Below are 19,309 nucleotides of genomic sequence, written 5' to 3' on the forward strand. Positions count from 1 at the left end.
AATTTTTACGAAACAGCTCTACTGGTATGCTATCTGTCCCTGGTTATTTATTTCTCCCATGTAAATGTAATCCCCAGACATACTGATGTCATTTACATTTTACAGTGCTTAAATTAATCTCAGATTTTGTCGAAATAGAGACAGCCTTAGGAACTCACTGCTATTTTCCTATAAAGAGGCTTGTGAGCTTTGTATTGGATAAAGACAGATTTGAATTTTCAAAGGATAGAGCATTATTATCATGGAAAAACTATATTACACTGCTTTTGTTATTTTTCCTGTCCCTATTCCCACAAAAGCCCAGGAATAGTAAGGAAATAGCTGTGAAGAGCCTAACTTGATAGTCTGCCAACCTTGTTTATGCCATCTGTAGACAGCATGCATGATTCTTATGATGGTCATTCCCAACAGCCCCATGTCTCTCCTTTATAAAACATATTTGCCTGATGAAGAAACCTGGCTGACTGAATGATGCTATTACCATAATTATGGATTTTGTTTTACAGTCAACATGGCTACTTCTACACCAGTACTTTCATTTCTCCTTATTTCTGGGTACACTGCAAGATGGAACAGCACAGTCATCAATAAACTGCTTATTGTACTAAGGGATCTTAAAAGGGAACCTAAAGTATTACAAAGACTTCTCACATTCCAAGACTTTTCACATTCCTACCGTCAGACTTGAAAACAGGAAAATGCTATCATCTCATGGTTTATAAACCCCAACTGATATACGCACCCACATCTTGTGGCTAACCTGATTATCCATGTCCTTGACAATAAGCAGGACTGGACTATCGAGAGAGGTTGATTTTCGATACAGAGTTTTCAAGCTGGTTCCATGTTCTTGTGTGCTGTAGACAAGTCTCCATGGATATCCCTGAACTCTTGCTGGCAGGCATCGGGCAAGCTAGTAGGAAACAAAATCATTGTAGCTTAAAATACAATACATTACTTAGATGTGTCACTAGAAATCCTTTCTGTCCAATATAACTCTGAACAGTCCTACTCTTAATCAGTATTATATTATTATACAATAAAGGAACAGCCTGTATCAAGTTTATGTACTAGCTCCTTACTTAAGTGTGTATTCTGGGGGGTGGGTATAAAATGGGGCACACCTTGAAATATCATTGGCTAACATTTAACTATCTGGTGTGGCTGACCGACCTGCTACCACTGGGCTCATTTAATTCCTTAATTATTTCCACTAAATTTGTTCATTGCAAGAATTATAAGAGTAAATTGTGTAATCCCAAAGAGAGTTGGTCTGTGTATATGAAGATCTTACTCTATTTTCCAACCCTGCCAGTCTGCAACATTCTGGCTAAGAGATGGACTGCTATACCAATTATTTTATGACATCAGTGTATTAATGATGAACCACAGAGTTGTATTCTATGTACATCACATAGCCTCATAATGAGTCTCTTCTTTTCCACTCTGAAAAATAGGAATTGGCTTACAAGGACAATGGGCCATTGCAGTTTGCTTCCTGATCTGAATTCAGGATCACTCCTCTAAGCCTTAGATGACTCAAGAAAGAAGGGAATGTCCTGAGCACACATACATGATCAAGATATTCCCCTGCCTTCTCTGTCTTTTTGAGAAGCAGTAAGGAACAGAATAAAGAAGACCAAATCTTCAAGTTCACACATACATGTTTAGTCCTATGACTTGTGTTTCAGCTTTCTATGATGTGAGTTGCTTGTGAAATTTTAAATTATTTTTGAAAGACAGCTCTGTGAGTAGTTGTGGGGTAGGTTGACTGTGGCAGAAATGCTCACATGAATTTCTCCTCAATTTCCCCTAGTTCAGTCGGTTGCTTTTTTTTTTTCTGTCATCCACTGACAGGCAAGTGCAACTGCAAATGTGCATTTTGATCATTCTGTATCATATTCCCTCCCTTGATCTACATCATGACTAATATGGAAAAACATTGGTTTAAAGGACTGCTTTTCTTATCTTCACAACTGTTTCCTACTTCTGCGGTGTAGATTTAAAAATACTGTTTTTGAATGTCCAACTGTATGAATAAATACCGGTCTGGAGACTAGGGTTTGATTCCCCACTCGGCCATGGAAACCTCCCTGAAAAAAATCTTGCCAAGAAACCCTCATGATAGGGCCACTGTAAGTCAAAAATGACTTTAAGGTATACAACTGCAAAAATGTCTGCTTTCCTGTCTCTTATGAGATATGGAAAAGAGTGGTTGTGGTACCCCAATTTCCCATCTATCCTGACTTTGCTAGAAAGGAGGTTCCCACTGAAAGTCAGCTGTCAACATACTGTTACATGCCTGAAATGTGAAAAAGACTCCTGTACATCAAAGGATTTTGGAAATGCATATATCATGCTGCCTGGTGGCAGAGAGATATGAAAGAGGAGGAGACATGTGAAACACAGAAACAACACCGGTGAGTGAATGAAAAGAGACTTCCTTTCAAGCATAGGTTGCTTGAACCTCTTCCTATTCCTTAAAAAGTGAAAATATGGATACAAGAAAACCTGACTATTCTGTTATCCTGAGAGCTGGCCAGTTTTGAAACATACAACATACAAACATAAGGTGTGAGACAGAAAACAACAAGCAGTGAAGTGAAAGGAGTTGATTAGGGCTAAGTGACCCAACCATACCTGTTCCACATGCATATTTTCTAAGAGTGCACTCTGATTTTTTAAAACAGGCAATGCATCATCATCTTCATCAACCTCACCATCATCTTCTTCACAATAGCTGCAAACACTCTTTCGGCGTTTTGCCTCTTCCACAGTAATAATCTACATAGAAAAGAGAGACACTACGATAGGGCTGAAAATATGTTCTGTTAACATGGAATGGTCATAATGAGACATCTTAAAGATGGGCCCTAAATCTAAACATTAAATTAATTAATTAATGTTTCATATACACGTTATACACACATCCTGAAGGTAATTTTATACACAATGTTGTTAGCAATTTTGTGCATGAAACAAAGGTTTGTGTACACTGAACCATGAGAAAGCAAAGGTGTCACTATCTCAGCCACCCATGTGGACAATTTTGGAGTATTTTGGAATTCCGGATAAGGAAGACTCAATCTGTATATGCTCTTTATAACTTTTAATCTGAATCCCAGAAATAAAAGGCAAGTTAGGGAACAAATTAAAGTTAACACATTAACATTAGATTGATTTCAGTGGTTATGCTAAGGGCAAGTTTAGAATTTCTCACTGAAATCATGAGACTTAAAATAATTAGCAATGGGTGGGTGGACTTGCATTCTTATTTTTAAAATATGTGTGTGTATCTATCTACACTCTCTGAAGGAGTGTTTTCTAAGCTTTGCTTTCAGATAGACTCCTCGAGGAAAGTAAAAGGGTAGGTAAGAAACAACCTGTATAAGGCAACCCCTTTCTTAAAGGAATCTCTCATTTAAACAGAGACCAATTTTGTCAGTCAGTTGGCAATGTTTAATTGGCAATTTATTACCATTCTGATTTAAAACTATAGCACTTATTTGAGCCTAACCTGCTAAATCCATTCATACTGGAAGAAACTGCCTTAAAAGGTAATGTACATGATGCTTTGTTAATATGTATACTGTGGAAATGTTCTGGAAGAAGACCTCGTTAGCAAGTATTTGGGGAGAAGATTATGGGCACAGTTTATTCTCTGTCATTTATCCACATTTATATTTAGTTTATATTCCAACCACATGGCTACTCACAGAATTAAATCAGTTAGTAATACAAACATTCTTGTAGATAAATTGTGTATTTTATGGCAGCAGAAATCTAAATCACACATAAATACACACATATAAACAATAGTGGCTATACAACTAGATTTTAACTTTCAAAGAGAAAGGAAAATACACATGGGACATTGCTGGAATATGACCAAGCCAAGCCCTCCAACTCAGAATGTGCCATGTTTTATTTATCTTATGCTGTGATCCTCTGATTTATTTTACTTTCCCCCCTTACCAAATAAAATATAAAAGACTGTAAAGTATTCTGTCTTTGAGGCATTTCAGAACTGGTGTGTGTATGTGTGTTTGGTGCCAGTTATACTATATTTTTAGAAGATTTTTATCCCCCCCACCTTTTCCCAATTTCAAAAATGAACCGTCTTATAAAAATGATGAAATCAGCTAATATCAGAACTCCAAACATAATAATCAAAACAACAAAATAAAAAATAACAAAGATTGAAGAAGTATCAACATACTTCCCAGTGTGGGAAGAAAAGCTAAACTAGTGATGGGGCTCTGGAGATTATGGACTACAACTCCCACTATCTCTCACAACTAGCTAGGGCTGCTGAGAGTTGTGTTGATGACATCAATTGCCCACCAGGATCTCAATTGTATTTTAGCACTTCTTATGCATTCTATACAAACCATACATATAGTTTCTTATACAGAATATAGCTGCTCTTGAATATGCAATTTACAAAGAATATGAAGGAGAAAATTAAAACCAAGCCAAAGGAAAGGAAAGAAGAAAAGAACACAAAAAGCTTTCTTTAAAAGCTGCACTCCCATATAGTCACCTGGGACTTCTCCCATTAAATTCAACAGGACTTACTTGAGTTTACATTAAAACAGGATCACATTAAACCTATTTATTAAGATTTGTTAGGAACCAGTCCAAGACAGAAAAACACAGTTTCAAAAAGAATATACTCTAAAACAAGAACAGCTTAATCCCACATTGGCTGTAATGTTGCATCTGACATGTCCTGAAAAATTATATGCACACTAACTTCAGTTAAACTACCAGAATAATCTGCAGTGCTGGACAGATTTGTCAACCTCATTTATCCCAATAAAATCCTCACTCTTAATTGTGTATGATTCTGCAATCCTCCACGTGTCGTGGATCACAATGAACTGCAAAGTTATCAGCTGATAAACAAAAAAACTGAAAAGGATTCAGTACCTGCACAAAAGGTTCCTGATCAGGTCTGGCACAGTATATTATTTGGAAATTCAGGGGTGGTTGCTTTACTCTCATTCTTAAGACTTTGCTTTCCCGACTCCACGTTTTTCTCCTGCTTGTTCAGATTCCTCACCACCAATGAAGCTGCTGCTGCTGCTCTTTCACACACTATGAAAGTGTGGCTAGTTCTATACTTCCTCGTAGTGTTCACTTTCGTTTTCTCCAGGATAAGGTAAAGGGGGCCCTGAGGACAGTCTCAGCACAAAGCAAGAACTGCCTAGGAAACATGTCTCAAGCTAGAAGGCTCCCTGTAGCAGTTAATCTACAAATTAGTCTGTGGGACCAAAAGCCCTTTCCTTTTGGTTAATTTCAGCTATACGGAAATTAAAGCATCCCTATTTCATAGGCAGAATATATTTGCTGAGGAGGCTGACTGACCTTTGTTCAAGGGAAGTGTGAGAGGTGCCCCAGGGATCCTGCCTCATATCCCTTAAAATCTGTTAAGATACACTTTCCCTGCAAAACCAACTGATCAAAAGCTCCTCATTAGCATTTCCTAAGGGAGATCACCTTCTGGATAGCTACAATATCCTCTCCACATCTCACTTATCTTCAGCCATTAACACCTGCACTTTGAAGAACCACTTCAAAGCCACCTTGTCTAGAAGACACGTCCTCCTCCTGTGTAACCCTAGGAGTACCAATTTTGTGGTGCCTGAAAGAACAGTAAATCCCTTAAACTCAGAGTGTAAGCTTTTGTGACACCTGTTGTTGTTATCAGGTTTTCTTAGCAATATTTCTTCACAAGGGCTTTGCTATTGCTTTTCTCTGAGGCGGAGAGAATGTGACTTGCCCAAGGTCATCCAGTGAGTTTGCAAGACTGAGGAGCGACTCAAATTCCTGTTCCCCCAATGTCCTAGTTGAATACTCAGACCATTACACCATGGTGACTCTATGACAGGGGTCGGCAACCTACGGCCCACGGGCCTAATCTGGCCCGCGGGCACCGTAGGAGCGGCCCCAGGCCGTCCCTGCCACTGATTGCCGCTGGCGGCGCGCTCCTTCCCCGCCCCTCTGGGACGGCCGCCGCCCTCCCAGAGGGGTGGGGGAAGTGCTGGGGCCGGCGGCACGCTCCTTCCCCGCCCCTCTGGGACGGCCTCTGACCTCCCAGAGGGGCGGGGGAAAGCGCTGGGGCTGGCGGCGCGCTCCTTCCCCCCCACCCTGTGGGGAAGCTTTGGCCATCCCACAGGGCAGGGAGAGGCAGTGGGGCCGTGAGCCTGGGGAGAAGGAGGCGGGGGTCCCCCTCGGCCTTCCCCCCAAGCCCGTGGTTGCTGCACAGCCGCGGGCCTGGGGAGAAGGAGGCGGGGGTCCACAGGGGAAGAGGAGGGAGGGAGGAGGAAGGAGGAAGAAAAGGAGGAAGAAGAAGCAAGAGGAGGAATAGGAAGAAGAAGACATGCACTCTTTCTGCAGGTGAGACAGTGTGACTTTCCAAAGTGCATTTCTGTGTATTTTCAGTTCTTTCAATGCTAAACGGTCTGCTTTGAAATGAGAGTGATGATGATGATGATGATGGTGATGATGATATGTCAATTTGTGGGACATGCACTCTTTCTGCAGGTGAGACAGTGCGACTTTCCAAAGTGCATTTCTGTGTATTTTCAGTGCTTTTAATACTAAAAGGTCTGCTTTAACAATGAGAATGGTTTCAAGCGTCCCCTTCGGCTGAAAGGGCCCCTTGGAGCCCGTTCGGCCGAAGAAAGGGGCCAAGGAGGAGAGGGCAGGCACACGCCTCCTCTTCCCCGCGGGGCTTTGGCAGCCCTGAGGTGTCCTTCGGAGGATACCTCAGGCCTGGCAAAGCCCCGAGGACAGGAGCAGGGGACGCGCGCCTGTTGCTCCTGCCCCTCATGGGCCCTTACTGGTTCTCTGAGAGGCAGCTGGGGGCCAAGGAAGGGCAGGAGGAGCAGGCGCGCGCCTGTCACCCCCTCTCCCAATCCCCCCCCCACTTCTAGCTGTCTCTCAGACAGCTGGAGGTCGAGAAAGGGAGCAGAGAAAGCCCCGCCCCCAGAGGGTGGAAGCTCCGCCCCCGACATGCGGCTCCAACCCCGGCACACGGCCTCGCCCCCGGAGGGTGTAAGCTCCCCCCCTGCTTTGGCCCCCCAGTTGTCTGAGGGACAGCAACTCGGCCCCTGGCTGAAAAAGGTTGCCTACCCCTGCTCTAAGAAGTATTACCTTGCATTATAGATATCCTTCTAGCCATCTGTCCATGGTCGAACAATCAATCCATTGATCCATGAATTACTGGGATGGGGGTGTAAAAAGTGAACTCGGAGGGAAGTGAAATTTTAAAAACCACAAACTGCAAACTGCCCTATATACCATCTGGAGACAATGTGCAGATCCCCACTTCCTCTCTCTCCATGTACTCACTGCAACATGTTTTTTTTTTTTAAAAAAAATTGTCTGTTAAAAAGCTTTGGCTTCAAAAGCTAGTACCAAGATTTTATACCTTTTTAGTTAGCTTAATAAAGGCAATATCAAAATATAGACTGTGATTTATTTATTTATTCTGGTCATCCTGGCTATCCCTGAACCTGTATGCTACGTTAAAAGTAGCCACTCACACTGTAATAACACAGATATCCTTGCACTGGTGAGTCTGTTGATGCATTTGTATAGAAACAAAGAACACTGTTTTACAGTGAGCTGAACAAACAGTTGCCAAGCTTTCCTAGCCATATATAGAGAAAAGAGATACTGAGCCTTCTGCACACACATGTCTTCTAGCACTGAGCTAGCGCCTTCTTATTTGCTCACTAATCCAGTATAAGCTATTCTGACTGGCTGTCCCTTCCCTGAGTCTCTGACAGAAGCCTTTTGCATCACTACACTTCTGAGCAACAGAAGGTACCTCCTGCATGAAGAGCATGTGCTCCCCTAACAACCTACAAACTCTCCTGATATCTTTTCCCTGATAAAGAAAAAATAATGTGCATGCGATACCCAGCAACACATTGTCTTAGGGCCAGCTTTACAGATTCACATCAGCAAAAAGCTAGAACAGTGATGTTTCTATAAACTTTTGACATTTTCTTTACTTTCTGAGTGGCACACCTGATTATGCCACTTACCCTCCTCTGTTTTGCCAATAATAAAAATTTCCCTGGGTTGTATGTTTTTATATGTTCAAGATCAGTACTATTCAAAATAGTGTCCATAGACCAGTGCCAATCTATGAGCATCAGCTGCTGGTCATTGGATAATAGAACAAAATCCACAAGAGTGATACCTTTATTGACCAACTACAATGCAGAAAATGCATCATGCAAACTTTTGAAGAGTTACTGGCTTTTTGAGCAGATAAAGATGTTAAAAACATACAGGAGGAAAAAAAGATGAAGATGCTTGAGGCATGAGGCACTTTCTGCATTTTGGTTGGCCAGTAAAGGTACTGCACTTTTGTGTTTTGCTATATGGCCAACATAAATACCCCTGAATACTGTATATTTCCTGGTCACTGGAGAGGTTCCAGGCAAAAAACAATTATAGTTAATGGTCAATGGGCACAAATATAGTTCTGGTCCTGGACCCAAGGGAAACATGCTAGTCTTCTACATTAGATAAGAAGCACTGTTCTTGGTAAGATCAGTTCAGAGGAGGTTTGATTTTGCCTTCCTCTGAGACTGAGAGTGTGTGACCTGCCTAAGGTTTCCCAGTCAGTTTCCATAGCTGAGTGAAGATTTGAACCCTGGTCTCCAGAGTCTCATCTAGTATATTGAGAGCCCTGGTGACACAGTGGTTAAATGCCTGTACTGCAGCCACAAAGTTGTGAGTTCGATACCAGGGGCTCCAAGGTCCACTCAGCCTTGCATGTAGAAAGCGCGGGATGAGTCCTTCCTGAATCTTCCTTCGCGAAGAAAAGCCAGAGAGGGGGAAAACGAGTACCCAGCTTGTTGGGGGAAATCAGCTTACATGTTGTAAACTGCTTAGGGAGTGCCTAAGTGCACTGATAAGCAGCATAGAAATGAAGTTGCTATTGCTGTATCACCCAATCAGTTTTTACCAAAAGGATATTGGTAACTTCTGTTCTGAGAAGAAATCAAGCAAATACAGACATCCAAATATCTTGGGGATACAACTCCCATCAACCCCACGCAGCATAGTAAATGAAGAATGAGCATGTGAGAAATAAGAGTTGCTGTCCTGAAACATATAAAGGGCCACAACTGTTCTACAGCGCTGTGTACAGCGCTATAAAAATAAACTATAATAATAACAACACAGAGTTCTAGTGAAAGTAATCTGCTTCTGTATTCTTTTAGGCCAATCCTGTGAGATCCTATGCACACACAGAGAGTCTTCTTTTTCTTCTTGTGGGATTTTACTCTGATTTTAAATAAATTAAAAACAGTGATAACAAAAAGGAAAAGTCCATAGATTACAGGGCAGTGCCTAAACTAGAGAACAGACTTACAAGAAAGTCTCACTCCAACAGAAAAGACATATGAAAATCTGTGAAAAATGGCCACACTCTTACCTATAATTGTAACGGAAATTAAGCTGAGACAAGGTAACATGCAGCATTATATCCTACTACTACTGCCAGTACTGAACTGTTATTTGGTAAATCACCACTGTTATTGGGGGAGGGGGGGAGAGTATTTTGATATGCTTCTACGAAGTGCTCAAGAGGTTTCATACAGTTTACCTTCGAACCTTTTCAAGCAATGTCTTTTTACCAGCAGCTTGTGTGGTAATCACTAATCTGCCTAATCAACTTTATCCTAGCTGAAATGACTGTAAACAACTGCAACATTTACAACCTAGTTTAAATAGTGGAAAACAGTGGGCTCTTCTCCCATGCAAAGCTAAAGAAATGTATGGGGACAGTCAACACTATGGATTTATTTTATTTTATTTTCATGGTTGGGAGGCCTGGAGTAAAGAGGTGAGGTCCTGAAATCTAGGAACAGTACTTCCCATGTTTTCCTGAAAATTGGTACAGAAGGCATAGTGCTCTCAGTACTAACAGTAACATCAGTGGGAGAGGTGCCCAATACTGCTGCTCCTTCCCCAATATATAACATGTGGCTACCTGAATGAAACTCACATTGTCTGAGCTACCTGTTGATGCCTGTACTGGGAATAAGAGCAAGTCTAGAAAGAGAGGGGGATTGTGTATGCTCTATTCATTGCCAGGGAACTAGCTGGTGTTAACTAGCCCTACCCCTGTTTGCTTGAACAGCCCATCACATACCGCTTTTCTATCCTTCTTCTGCTTTTCATTGTTTCTTGCAACTGAATCACTGCAACTATAACAGTCCAGGTATTCTCTGGCAAAGGGAAGCGAAGAAAGAGGAAGTAATTTCCCACAATTTTGCCTGAAGGGAAAATGTATATATCCTGGAAAAAATTATCTATTATTATTATTATTAACCTTTATTTATGAAGCGCTGTAAATTTACACAGCGCTGTACATACAATCTTTTTAATTAGACGGTTCCCTGCTCTCAGGCTTACAATCTAAAAAGACATGACACAAAAGGAGAAGGGAGTGGTGGAGGGAAAGGGTAAGAGGTCCAGCAGTTCCTCTCTACCTCCAAGGCCTGGACCAAGGCAGATGGACTGGAGGGAGGGCTTGGCTTCATAATGGATGGTTAATCTTCTTCCAGGGAAAATACATACTCTCAAGTAGGATAATGCATATACAGTACATAGCAATACAGGAAGTGGTTCAATAAACAGGCACCAAAATAACATCAAATAGTAAGCAACAATTATGCAATGCCTGGGAAGGCTTCTCTGAACAGGATGGTTTTCAACTCCGTTTTGAAGCTGGATAAAGAAGTGATGGCTCTTGCTTGTGGGGGAAGAAGGTTCCAGGAGTGAGGGGCAGCAAGTGAAAAGGGGCGAATCCGGGATGGGGCAAAGGAAATCCTGGGCTGAGACAGCAGACCTTGACTACCAGAACAGAGGGCCCTGGTGGGAAGGTGAGGGGAAATAAGGTCTGATAAGTAGGGAGGGGCCAGTCCATGGAGGGCTTTAAATGTCGACAGCAGGAGCTTATACTGAATGTGGAAAGGGAGGGGGAGCCAGTGAAGGGATGCCAACACAGGAGAGATGTGGTCAGAGCGGTGGGTGGAAGTGATAATGCGAGCAGCTGAATGCTGGACAGAAATTAAAGGATGGAGGTGAGAGAGAGGAAGCTCAGCCAGGAGGACGTTACAGTAATCAAGTCGTGAGATCACTAGGGCATGGACCAGGATCTTGGCAGTAGAGGCGGAGAGATATGGTCGGATTTTGGCAATATTGTACAAAAAGAATCTACAAACCTTGGCTGTGGTCTGGATCTGAGGGATACACGACAGAAAAGAGTCAAAGATAAAACCAAGACTGCGGGCTTGCTGGACTGGTTGAATAGAAATGTTATCCACAGAGACAGAAAAGGAGTGTTGAAGGGTGGGCTATAGTACAAAGATCCTCTGTAGGTTTTACTATAGTTCTGTAAAGCAGTTCAGCTTTTTAATACACATATCAAAGAGGGAATAATAATCTAAAACTGGATTAGTAGTAGAACCAAGGTCTAATAATTTGTATGAGCTGGAGGAGAGACTACTGATGATACATTGACTCTCATACAAGCATACATAGGCCAACTGGTTCAGAGCTTGGCTGCTTAGCGTGGGTCCTAGCTTATGTACCTGACAGTTGTCCTATTAGGGCAGAACTTTGGCACAGAGGGGCAGAGTCCCTCTAAACAAAATGAGTGAGAGTGACGACTTACCACATTTCAAAGAAAGAGAATTAGATACAAAGATCAACTAACAAAATTAATTTGAACAGGGAGAAATTTAAGGTACTGAACTTAGACAGAAAAAATGAAATGCATAGACAAAGTATGGGGGATACCTGGCTTAACAAGACTACATGGGAAAGGGATCTAGGAGTTCTAGTAGACCACAAGTTGAACATGAGTCAATAGGGTGATGCGGCACCTAAAACAGCCAATAAGATTCTAGGCTGCGTCAATAGCAGTATAGTGCCTAGATCAAGGGATATATAGTACCACTCTATTTGGCTTTGGTCAGGCCTCACCTGGAATGCTGTGTCCAGTTCTGGGCACCACAATTCAAAAAAGATGAGAAGCTGGACTGTGTCCAGAGGAGGGTGACCAAAATAGTGAAGGGTCTGGAAACTATGCCCTATTAGGAGAGACTTGGGGAGCTGGGTATAAGGTTAAGAATTGATATGATAGCCCTGTTTAAATACTTGAAGGGGTGTCATATTGAGGATGGAGCAGACTTGTTTTCTGCAGTTCTAAAGAACAGGACCTGGAGCAATGGATTCAAACTAGAGGAAAAGTGATTCCACGTCAACATGAGGAAGAACTTCCTGACAGTAATAGCTGTTCAATAGTGGAACGCACTCCCTCAGAGAGTGGTGGAGTCTCCCTCTTTGGAGGTTTTTAAACAGAGGCTGGATTGCCATGTGTAGGGGGTGCTTTGATTGTGTATTCCTGCATAGCAGGGGTTGGTTGGGCTAGATGGCCCTTAGGGTCTTTTCCAACTCTATGATTCTATGAGAAGTAACATACTTGATTAATATGCCTCACTTGACCACATCATTAAGTCCAGTGTATAAAATATATTACTGCCTTCCTCCCAACTCCTTTCTAATGTATGAAGAAATAGAAAAAGCAGCAGCTTCCTCTATCTTGGATAAGCAGATCAAGCCCATTTAGTGGTTACATATTATGCAGGGCTGGGATGTCTGGGTACCAATTTGGGAAAACCTGTCATAGCAGAAATAGCAATAACATAGCATGCAGTATACTGCTTATCAGAAAGCCTGACAGGTGGGTACAGCAGGTGGATGTGAACCAAGCTAACACCAGATAAGCTTGTACAGAACAGATGGGAAAAGGAGGAAAAGGAAAACCAATTCATAATGTTGCCATTTCACACCACTCCATGTGGTCTACTTATACAAACAGTGCCACATGTGCTTAATATAGATAATTTTTCAATTATACATAGCATCAATAAAACAGCCAAATGGCCATTATGACCAAAGGTTAGTAGTTGATTGTCAAAAGGAATCAGTTCCATGAGAAATATGAGCTAGAATTTCCCCTTCACTGGGTAACAAATTCTGGAATTCAACTTTTAAAAAGAACATACATTTCATTACTCTTTTATTGTTGTCCACATCCTCTTGTGCTTTACAAAGTAAATATTCCAGAAATTAATATAATTAAGCTACTCTCCATATTTGCCATAGCTGTGAATGGCTTTTTTCCAGTGCAGTCCCCTAATTTTACTTTGGCTTCTGGTTCTTAGTGCTCAAGATTTCAATTCAGGAGATATATTTGTGTCATAGATTATTGCTACTGGGCACAGAATCCCTCCTTTCACTCATAGCAAGTTCTTTCAAAAATTCAAGGGGAAGTCCAAGAGAAAAGTCATTGCCCATTCTGGTCATAGTCTCTTATGGAGTGATCTCTCTCATCTGCTCTAGATCTTGGAATTACAATTACAGATCCAGCTCCAACTCCCAGAATTCTCTATCATGAAATGATTATGCCAATTTACTAATTTAAATCCAGTTAATTTCTATGTCCCAACATTGTTTTGATTTTAAAGAAAACACTGCTATTGTCAACAGACACATGGGACCTGTTACCTGGCAAAGTTCCTGTTTTAGCAAGCCAGTCATGTTTCCTCCCTAGGTACTACAGAGCCAGTGAGGTACAGCGGCTGGAGTGTTCAACAAGAGCTGTGGGATACTAAGGTTCTAATCCCTGTCAGCCATGGAAACTCACTGGGTGACCTTGATCAAGTCACACTCTCTCAGCCTAAGAAGTGCCTTGGCATACCTGTTGCCAAGAAAACCCTAATATAGGGTTGCCATAGGTCAGAATCAACTTAGAGCTACAGTGGGCCCATGGTACTCACTGGGGTTTGCTTTCAGGACCTCTCATGGATAACATAATCTGTGGATGCTCAAGTCCCATTAAATACAATAGCATAGCAAAATGGTGTCCCTTATATAAAATGGCAAAATCAAGGTTTGCTATTTGGAATTTATATATTTTAAAAATATTTTCAAGCTGAGGATACTTCAATCCATGGATACAGAGGGTTGACTATATATAAGAAAAACAATAGCAGGACCACACACTGCTGGTATGTTGAGTGCAGTATGGCTTCTATGATGTGCTCTTTTCTCTCAACAGCCAAACATATCCTGAAGCCTAATTTATATTTTCCCTTGTTATTCTGTATGTCTTTCCCCCTCTTCCACTGTATATTTTATATATTCTAACCACATCATATCTGAAGTATAAAGTTGTACAATGAGTCCCGTTTTGAACTCTTCTTAATGTTTCCATCTTTTTTTAGTGGGGTTTCCTTTCTCTTCTGCTCTGCATCCTACTGATCACTCACTTGCAAACTTTTCAGTTTTTTCTATGCAGACATATTAAACAAAAGCAGGATGACTTTCTGCTTTCAGGGGTTTAAGATTTGAAACAAAGAGGAAACTGTGAAGATGTAAACTGATGTCTCTCTCATAACTGTTAGGGTTTTCCCTCTCTTCACAGAAGTTGAAAGCACATCAGAAAGTATGCCAGTTGCCTCCCACATATCAATTTGTCTAATCTCTATAGGTCATATACAAACTAATAAAATATTTTTTAAGCATGTGGGAAAATCATTTTGTTCAAATTAGCATATTCTAGCAATGTGCTGAGGTAGAGCGCAACTCATGTTGGAAAGGTTGTGGCCACCTAAATGACATGATTCTTCCTCTTAACTCAGGGGTAGGCAACCCTTTTGAGCCGGGGGCTGGGTTGCTGTCCCTCAGACAACTGGGGGGCCCGAAGCCAAAAAATAAAAAATTAAATAATTTTTAAAAAAATTAAATAAATAAAAAAACCAGGACAAATGTAGGACAAAATTTTCAAATGGAGAGCACTTTTTAAAATAAAAAAATGGAAGACACGCGAAAAAAATTGCTGATTTTTTAAAAAATGTTAAGATAAATGCATGTTTCTGAGGCTTCGATAGAGAATTGCCTCACCATGCCTCTCGCATGAGACGCCAAAGGCCCCGGCGGCAATCGGCAGCAGGACTGGGCTGGGGCCGGTCCCAAGGCCTTGCCAGGCTGCATCCGGCCCGCGGGCCGCAGGTTGCCTACCCCTGTCTTAACTGAAAGGAGGTTTATTTGTGGGAGGCAGAAAGATTGGGAATCTCACTCTTTTGTCACTGAAATCATGATACAGTTTTTAAAAATAGTATGCTGTTACTTTCACACAAACATTCTTTGTTTTACAAACTATCTGATAATATCAGACTATCACAAAATGTAATAGTCAATCAACTCAGGAGAACTGAAAATCTAAATTATGTTGTATGTGTTCAAGTCATTTCTGAATTATGGCGACCCCAAGGAAAACCTGTCATGGGGCTTTCTTGGCAAGATTTGTTCAGAAGGGGCTTGCTTTTGCCTTCCTCTGAGGCCAAGAGCATGTCATTGTGCAAGGTCACCCAGTGAATTCTCATGGCAGAGGAGGGATTAGAACACTGGTCTGAAAACTCAAGACTAAGTATCAGCTGCAGTTTTAAAGATGTCTTTTTAGTTCTGGGGAAAAAAATAATCCACACAGCATAATTCAGTCAAATGTTTAATCACATTTGATACATAGTTGAATGAGGTGAGAACTCACCAATTTGCATGGTTAGACTGTGAATGCTCAAACTAAATCTTAATTTATGCTGGTTTTGGATTGAAATATAATAAAAGAACAATATCTGTTTCATAGCTCTTCTGATCTCTAAATTCCATAGAAATGCCAGAAGGGGGCAGAATAGTAGTCACAATCTTTCCAGTTTGAGTTACTTTCTCTCTCTCATTACTAGACTGTGATTATTTGAGGAAAATGCAGTTTTCACATATTCAAAAATACTTTTCTTTATTATTGGGAGTCAGTGAAACCATAAGATAACTTAAACAGTGTTTGCTTGTTGTATCAAAATCAACTGGATTTTCTAATGAGAAAAGATATTTAGGATGGGAATGCCAATACAAAAGAAACGGCTATTTATCTTTTAAGAACTATAACACAGGCTAGATTTTACACAAACTCACAAATTTTGCTCTGTGTATGTTTTACATATAGATGTATATACAGTGCTAAAGCATTGTTATCATAATGCATAATGATTATTAATTTATGCTCCTCAGTACATGAAAAACAAGCCAAAGTGGGATAAACATCTAACTACCAAATAAATATTGTTATATCCATTGTGTTCAGGCCCAGAAGCTGAAGAAATGCCAACTCTCTATCCCAACTGTCACTGCTCTGGCATTTGAAGGAGAGAAGAACAGGTAATATCTGCTTGACTTAATCTCCTTCGCCACTGCTTTCCACTTTTCCTTGTATCTTAGGTCCAAAAACACACTGCAGAAATAGTCCAGTCTGAGACTGCTTTAACTCCCCTGGCTCAATGCTAGGGAATTTTGGGAACTGTAGTTTTGTGAGACATTTAGCCTTCTCTGTCAGAGAGCTCTGGTGCCACAATAAACTACAATTGCCAAGATTCACTAGCACTGAGCCAGGGTAGATACAGCAGTCTCAAACTGGATTATTTCTGCAGTATGTTTTGGACCTTATTTAAATTGTAAACTTCAAGCCAGGGAACTGTCAAACGAACAATTTCTCAGCCACTCTGGGAGACCTTTTGGCTGAAGAGCAGGGGACAAATATTCTAAATAAACAAGCAAACAAACAGAAGCAAATACTGAGTCAGTTTAACCAACCTCTTGTGGGGAAAAGTGGTTAAGTACATATGCATAACTTTAGCTCCTTGGATGAAGGTCAGATAGAAATGTGACTGATCAAAACACTGGAATTTTCCAACTGAAAATTAATTTAGTTTTGATTGGTATGCATTTTGTTAGATCACTATGTTTTTATTTGATATAGATCAGTTTATGGTTTGTAATTTACCACTTGTTCCAGGAAGTTACTTACTAGATAGAATCTGAACATGAGATACTCAGTCTTATGTTTATGAACATGAATTAAGTTTGTTACTGTCACAAACACAACAGTAATATTGTTTTGAACTATATGGTTAAGCTCAAATGTAGGGAATTCAGGAAGGTACACATATATGTATGTACATATGTGTTTGCTTCCTTGCTTATTTGTTTAGGCAACACCCCTGAAAAGCCGCATTGTTTTAAATATGAATTAAAGGCCAGGGCTCAAGCATCAATTATGGATTGGGGATAGAGTAGGTTTGAATTGTAATGTCATTTATGGGGCCTTTCTAACATGCCCTTATTTTTGAACTTCTCTCTTGTAACCGTAAGGATTATAAACATACTTTAATAACCCAGATGCTAACAGGAGATTACAAGCAGCATTTTTTTAAAAAAGTTTGCTGATAGCTAAGTGTAATATTCTTTCTCAGTCTCACAGTGATGCACCTTCTGATTGAGGTGATAGACTCACCTCCCAGCTTTTCGTTGAGGGTTCACTGAAGAAGTTGTCTATCATGTCCAGCTCCTCCTTTTCCACCACTACAAAACCCTGGTCCTTAGCATCTTTGCCATAGACATCAGGTGACCACTGCACAAAAAACGTATACAGATGATCCACCCTGAAAAACAAAGGGGGGATACTGAATGTTAAAACATGAGCTGCAGAAGTATGCAAAGTTCACTAAATTACCAACATTTGACATTTGCTGAAAAGAGGTTCTGCACACACACAGTGGATATGGCAGCTTTTTTGCTTCCTTCTTTTTGTCCATACATATGATGACAGATGAACCTTGGACTTAGATGTAAACCTTGAAACTGAGAAAACCTGTGGTTATTTGAGTATTGGATCACCTTTGTCATAAAATTATGAGGTTGTTTTAGGATTGAACACCCAGAATGAAGGAAAAGTGTAAGTCAAAGAACACAGGATAGAAAACAGTTTCTTGGTGCTGGAATTATCAAGTGATAATGTACACTTGCAAATCGCACCTTTGGCTTTCTGTACTCACAGCCATCTCATGGCCAGAGCCAACCTGGTTCATGGTGTTATATGAAAGGAAGAAGCTACAATTTATCTAATTTTCCTGCAACTATTTCTTACCTGTCTCCTTGTGTACCACTCACAACTGAGTCATTCCACGTTGTAAAACTGCTTTTTAAAAATTCATTACTTTTAGAAAGGCACATGGCTTATCTTAAAACTTTCTAACGTCAGGAGGGTACATTGGGGGACTTTGTTCTGGCACTGCTTAGTTGAAGGGGAACACACTCTGTCCTTCAGTCACTGGCCAGAGGACTAGCGCCAAGAGTCTGCCCCCAGGAAGGACATCCTGCCAAAGAGGAGACCATTTTAGTTTGGCTCCACCAGAGAATGATTAGCACTTGCACACAGCTCCAGCTTCCAGTTACCCTAAGAGTGCAGTGTTGAAAAGATCCCATCCTTTGCCAACAGAACTAAGGAAAAGGCTAGAAACTTACTTTATTGGACTACAACTCCTCAGGTCTTCCAGTCAGCATGGTTAATGTACACAATTTTACTTAATTTCACAGCAGTCTTAAGCACTTCAACTGCTTTGTAATGCACAAGGGAATTTCAAGCAATATCCAAACAGCATAGATAATTTCTGTACAATACCAGTAGATTATATTTGTTAAACTGCTTTTCTAAGGGTGCAACTTCAGCACAGGCATTTCCTAAATTTCTAGTGCATGCCAATGATTTTTTGCAAGACAGGATTTCCAACCGATTTAAACTTTTAGATATGCAGAGCACTGTAACAGGCTTGCTGTGTTCAGGTAGGCATGAGGAAAACAGCAGAAAAACTACCTGACCAAGAAAAGAAAAAGAAAGCAGGGATTGGAAAAGTTCATATTTTAATACTCTCCTTTCTTGGAGATTTTGAATTAGAGGTCTGATAGTCTCTTCTCAGAGGAACATTAGCAACATATTCCCACACTGCTGGCAGAGAATTGGACCATAAGTTACCCGTGGGGTAACTTCCATCTCTATGATTCTAGATACAGGACCAAGAAACTTCTCTGGCAGCCCTACTTGTGTTGTATATTAAGGTAATGAATGAGGAGTGCTGAAATCCAGTGTATTACACTGAGTTTAAAACAGCAATGAAATCCATCTCTTGCAACAGATGATTATGAATGTTAATGTATAAATTGTTTTAAATATGTATTGGTTTTATATTCTCTTTTAACTGGTATTATTTGTCTAATTTGATGTTGTTCCCCAACCTGACCTGGGGGGTGGGGAAGATGGATGGATGGATGTATTATTAGTGTGTCAGCTTCTCCTCATTACTCCAAACCATTA

The 19,309-nt window shown here is 40.8% G+C and overlaps 1 protein-coding gene across 5 annotated transcripts in view; it reads right to left on the reverse strand.

Annotated features, from left to right (window-relative positions):
- Nucleotides 1–19,309, reverse strand: part of NCOA7 (nuclear receptor coactivator 7) — a 104,459-nt gene that overhangs the window by 9,816 nt on the left and 75,334 nt on the right. For 4 of the 5 annotated variants that reach the window (XM_042448125.1, XM_042448116.1, XM_042448140.1 and 1 more), the window contains 3 exons: nt 17,453–17,600; nt 2,641–2,784; nt 761–913 (listed from right to left, as the gene is read on the reverse strand). In XM_042448125.1, coding sequence (XP_042304059.1) covers nt 761–913; nt 2,641–2,784; nt 17,453–17,600 — 445 coding nt within the window. Of the gene's footprint in view, nt 1–760; nt 914–2,640; nt 2,785–4,932; nt 5,023–17,452; nt 17,601–19,309 lie in introns of those variants that run through there. The other variant, XM_042448149.1, reaches the window with a different exon arrangement.

The sequence above is a fragment of the Sceloporus undulatus genome, chromosome 1, assembly GCF_019175285.1.
Source record: "Sceloporus undulatus isolate JIND9_A2432 ecotype Alabama chromosome 1, SceUnd_v1.1, whole genome shotgun sequence".
NCBI lineage: Eukaryota > Metazoa > Chordata > Lepidosauria > Squamata > Phrynosomatidae > Sceloporus > Sceloporus undulatus.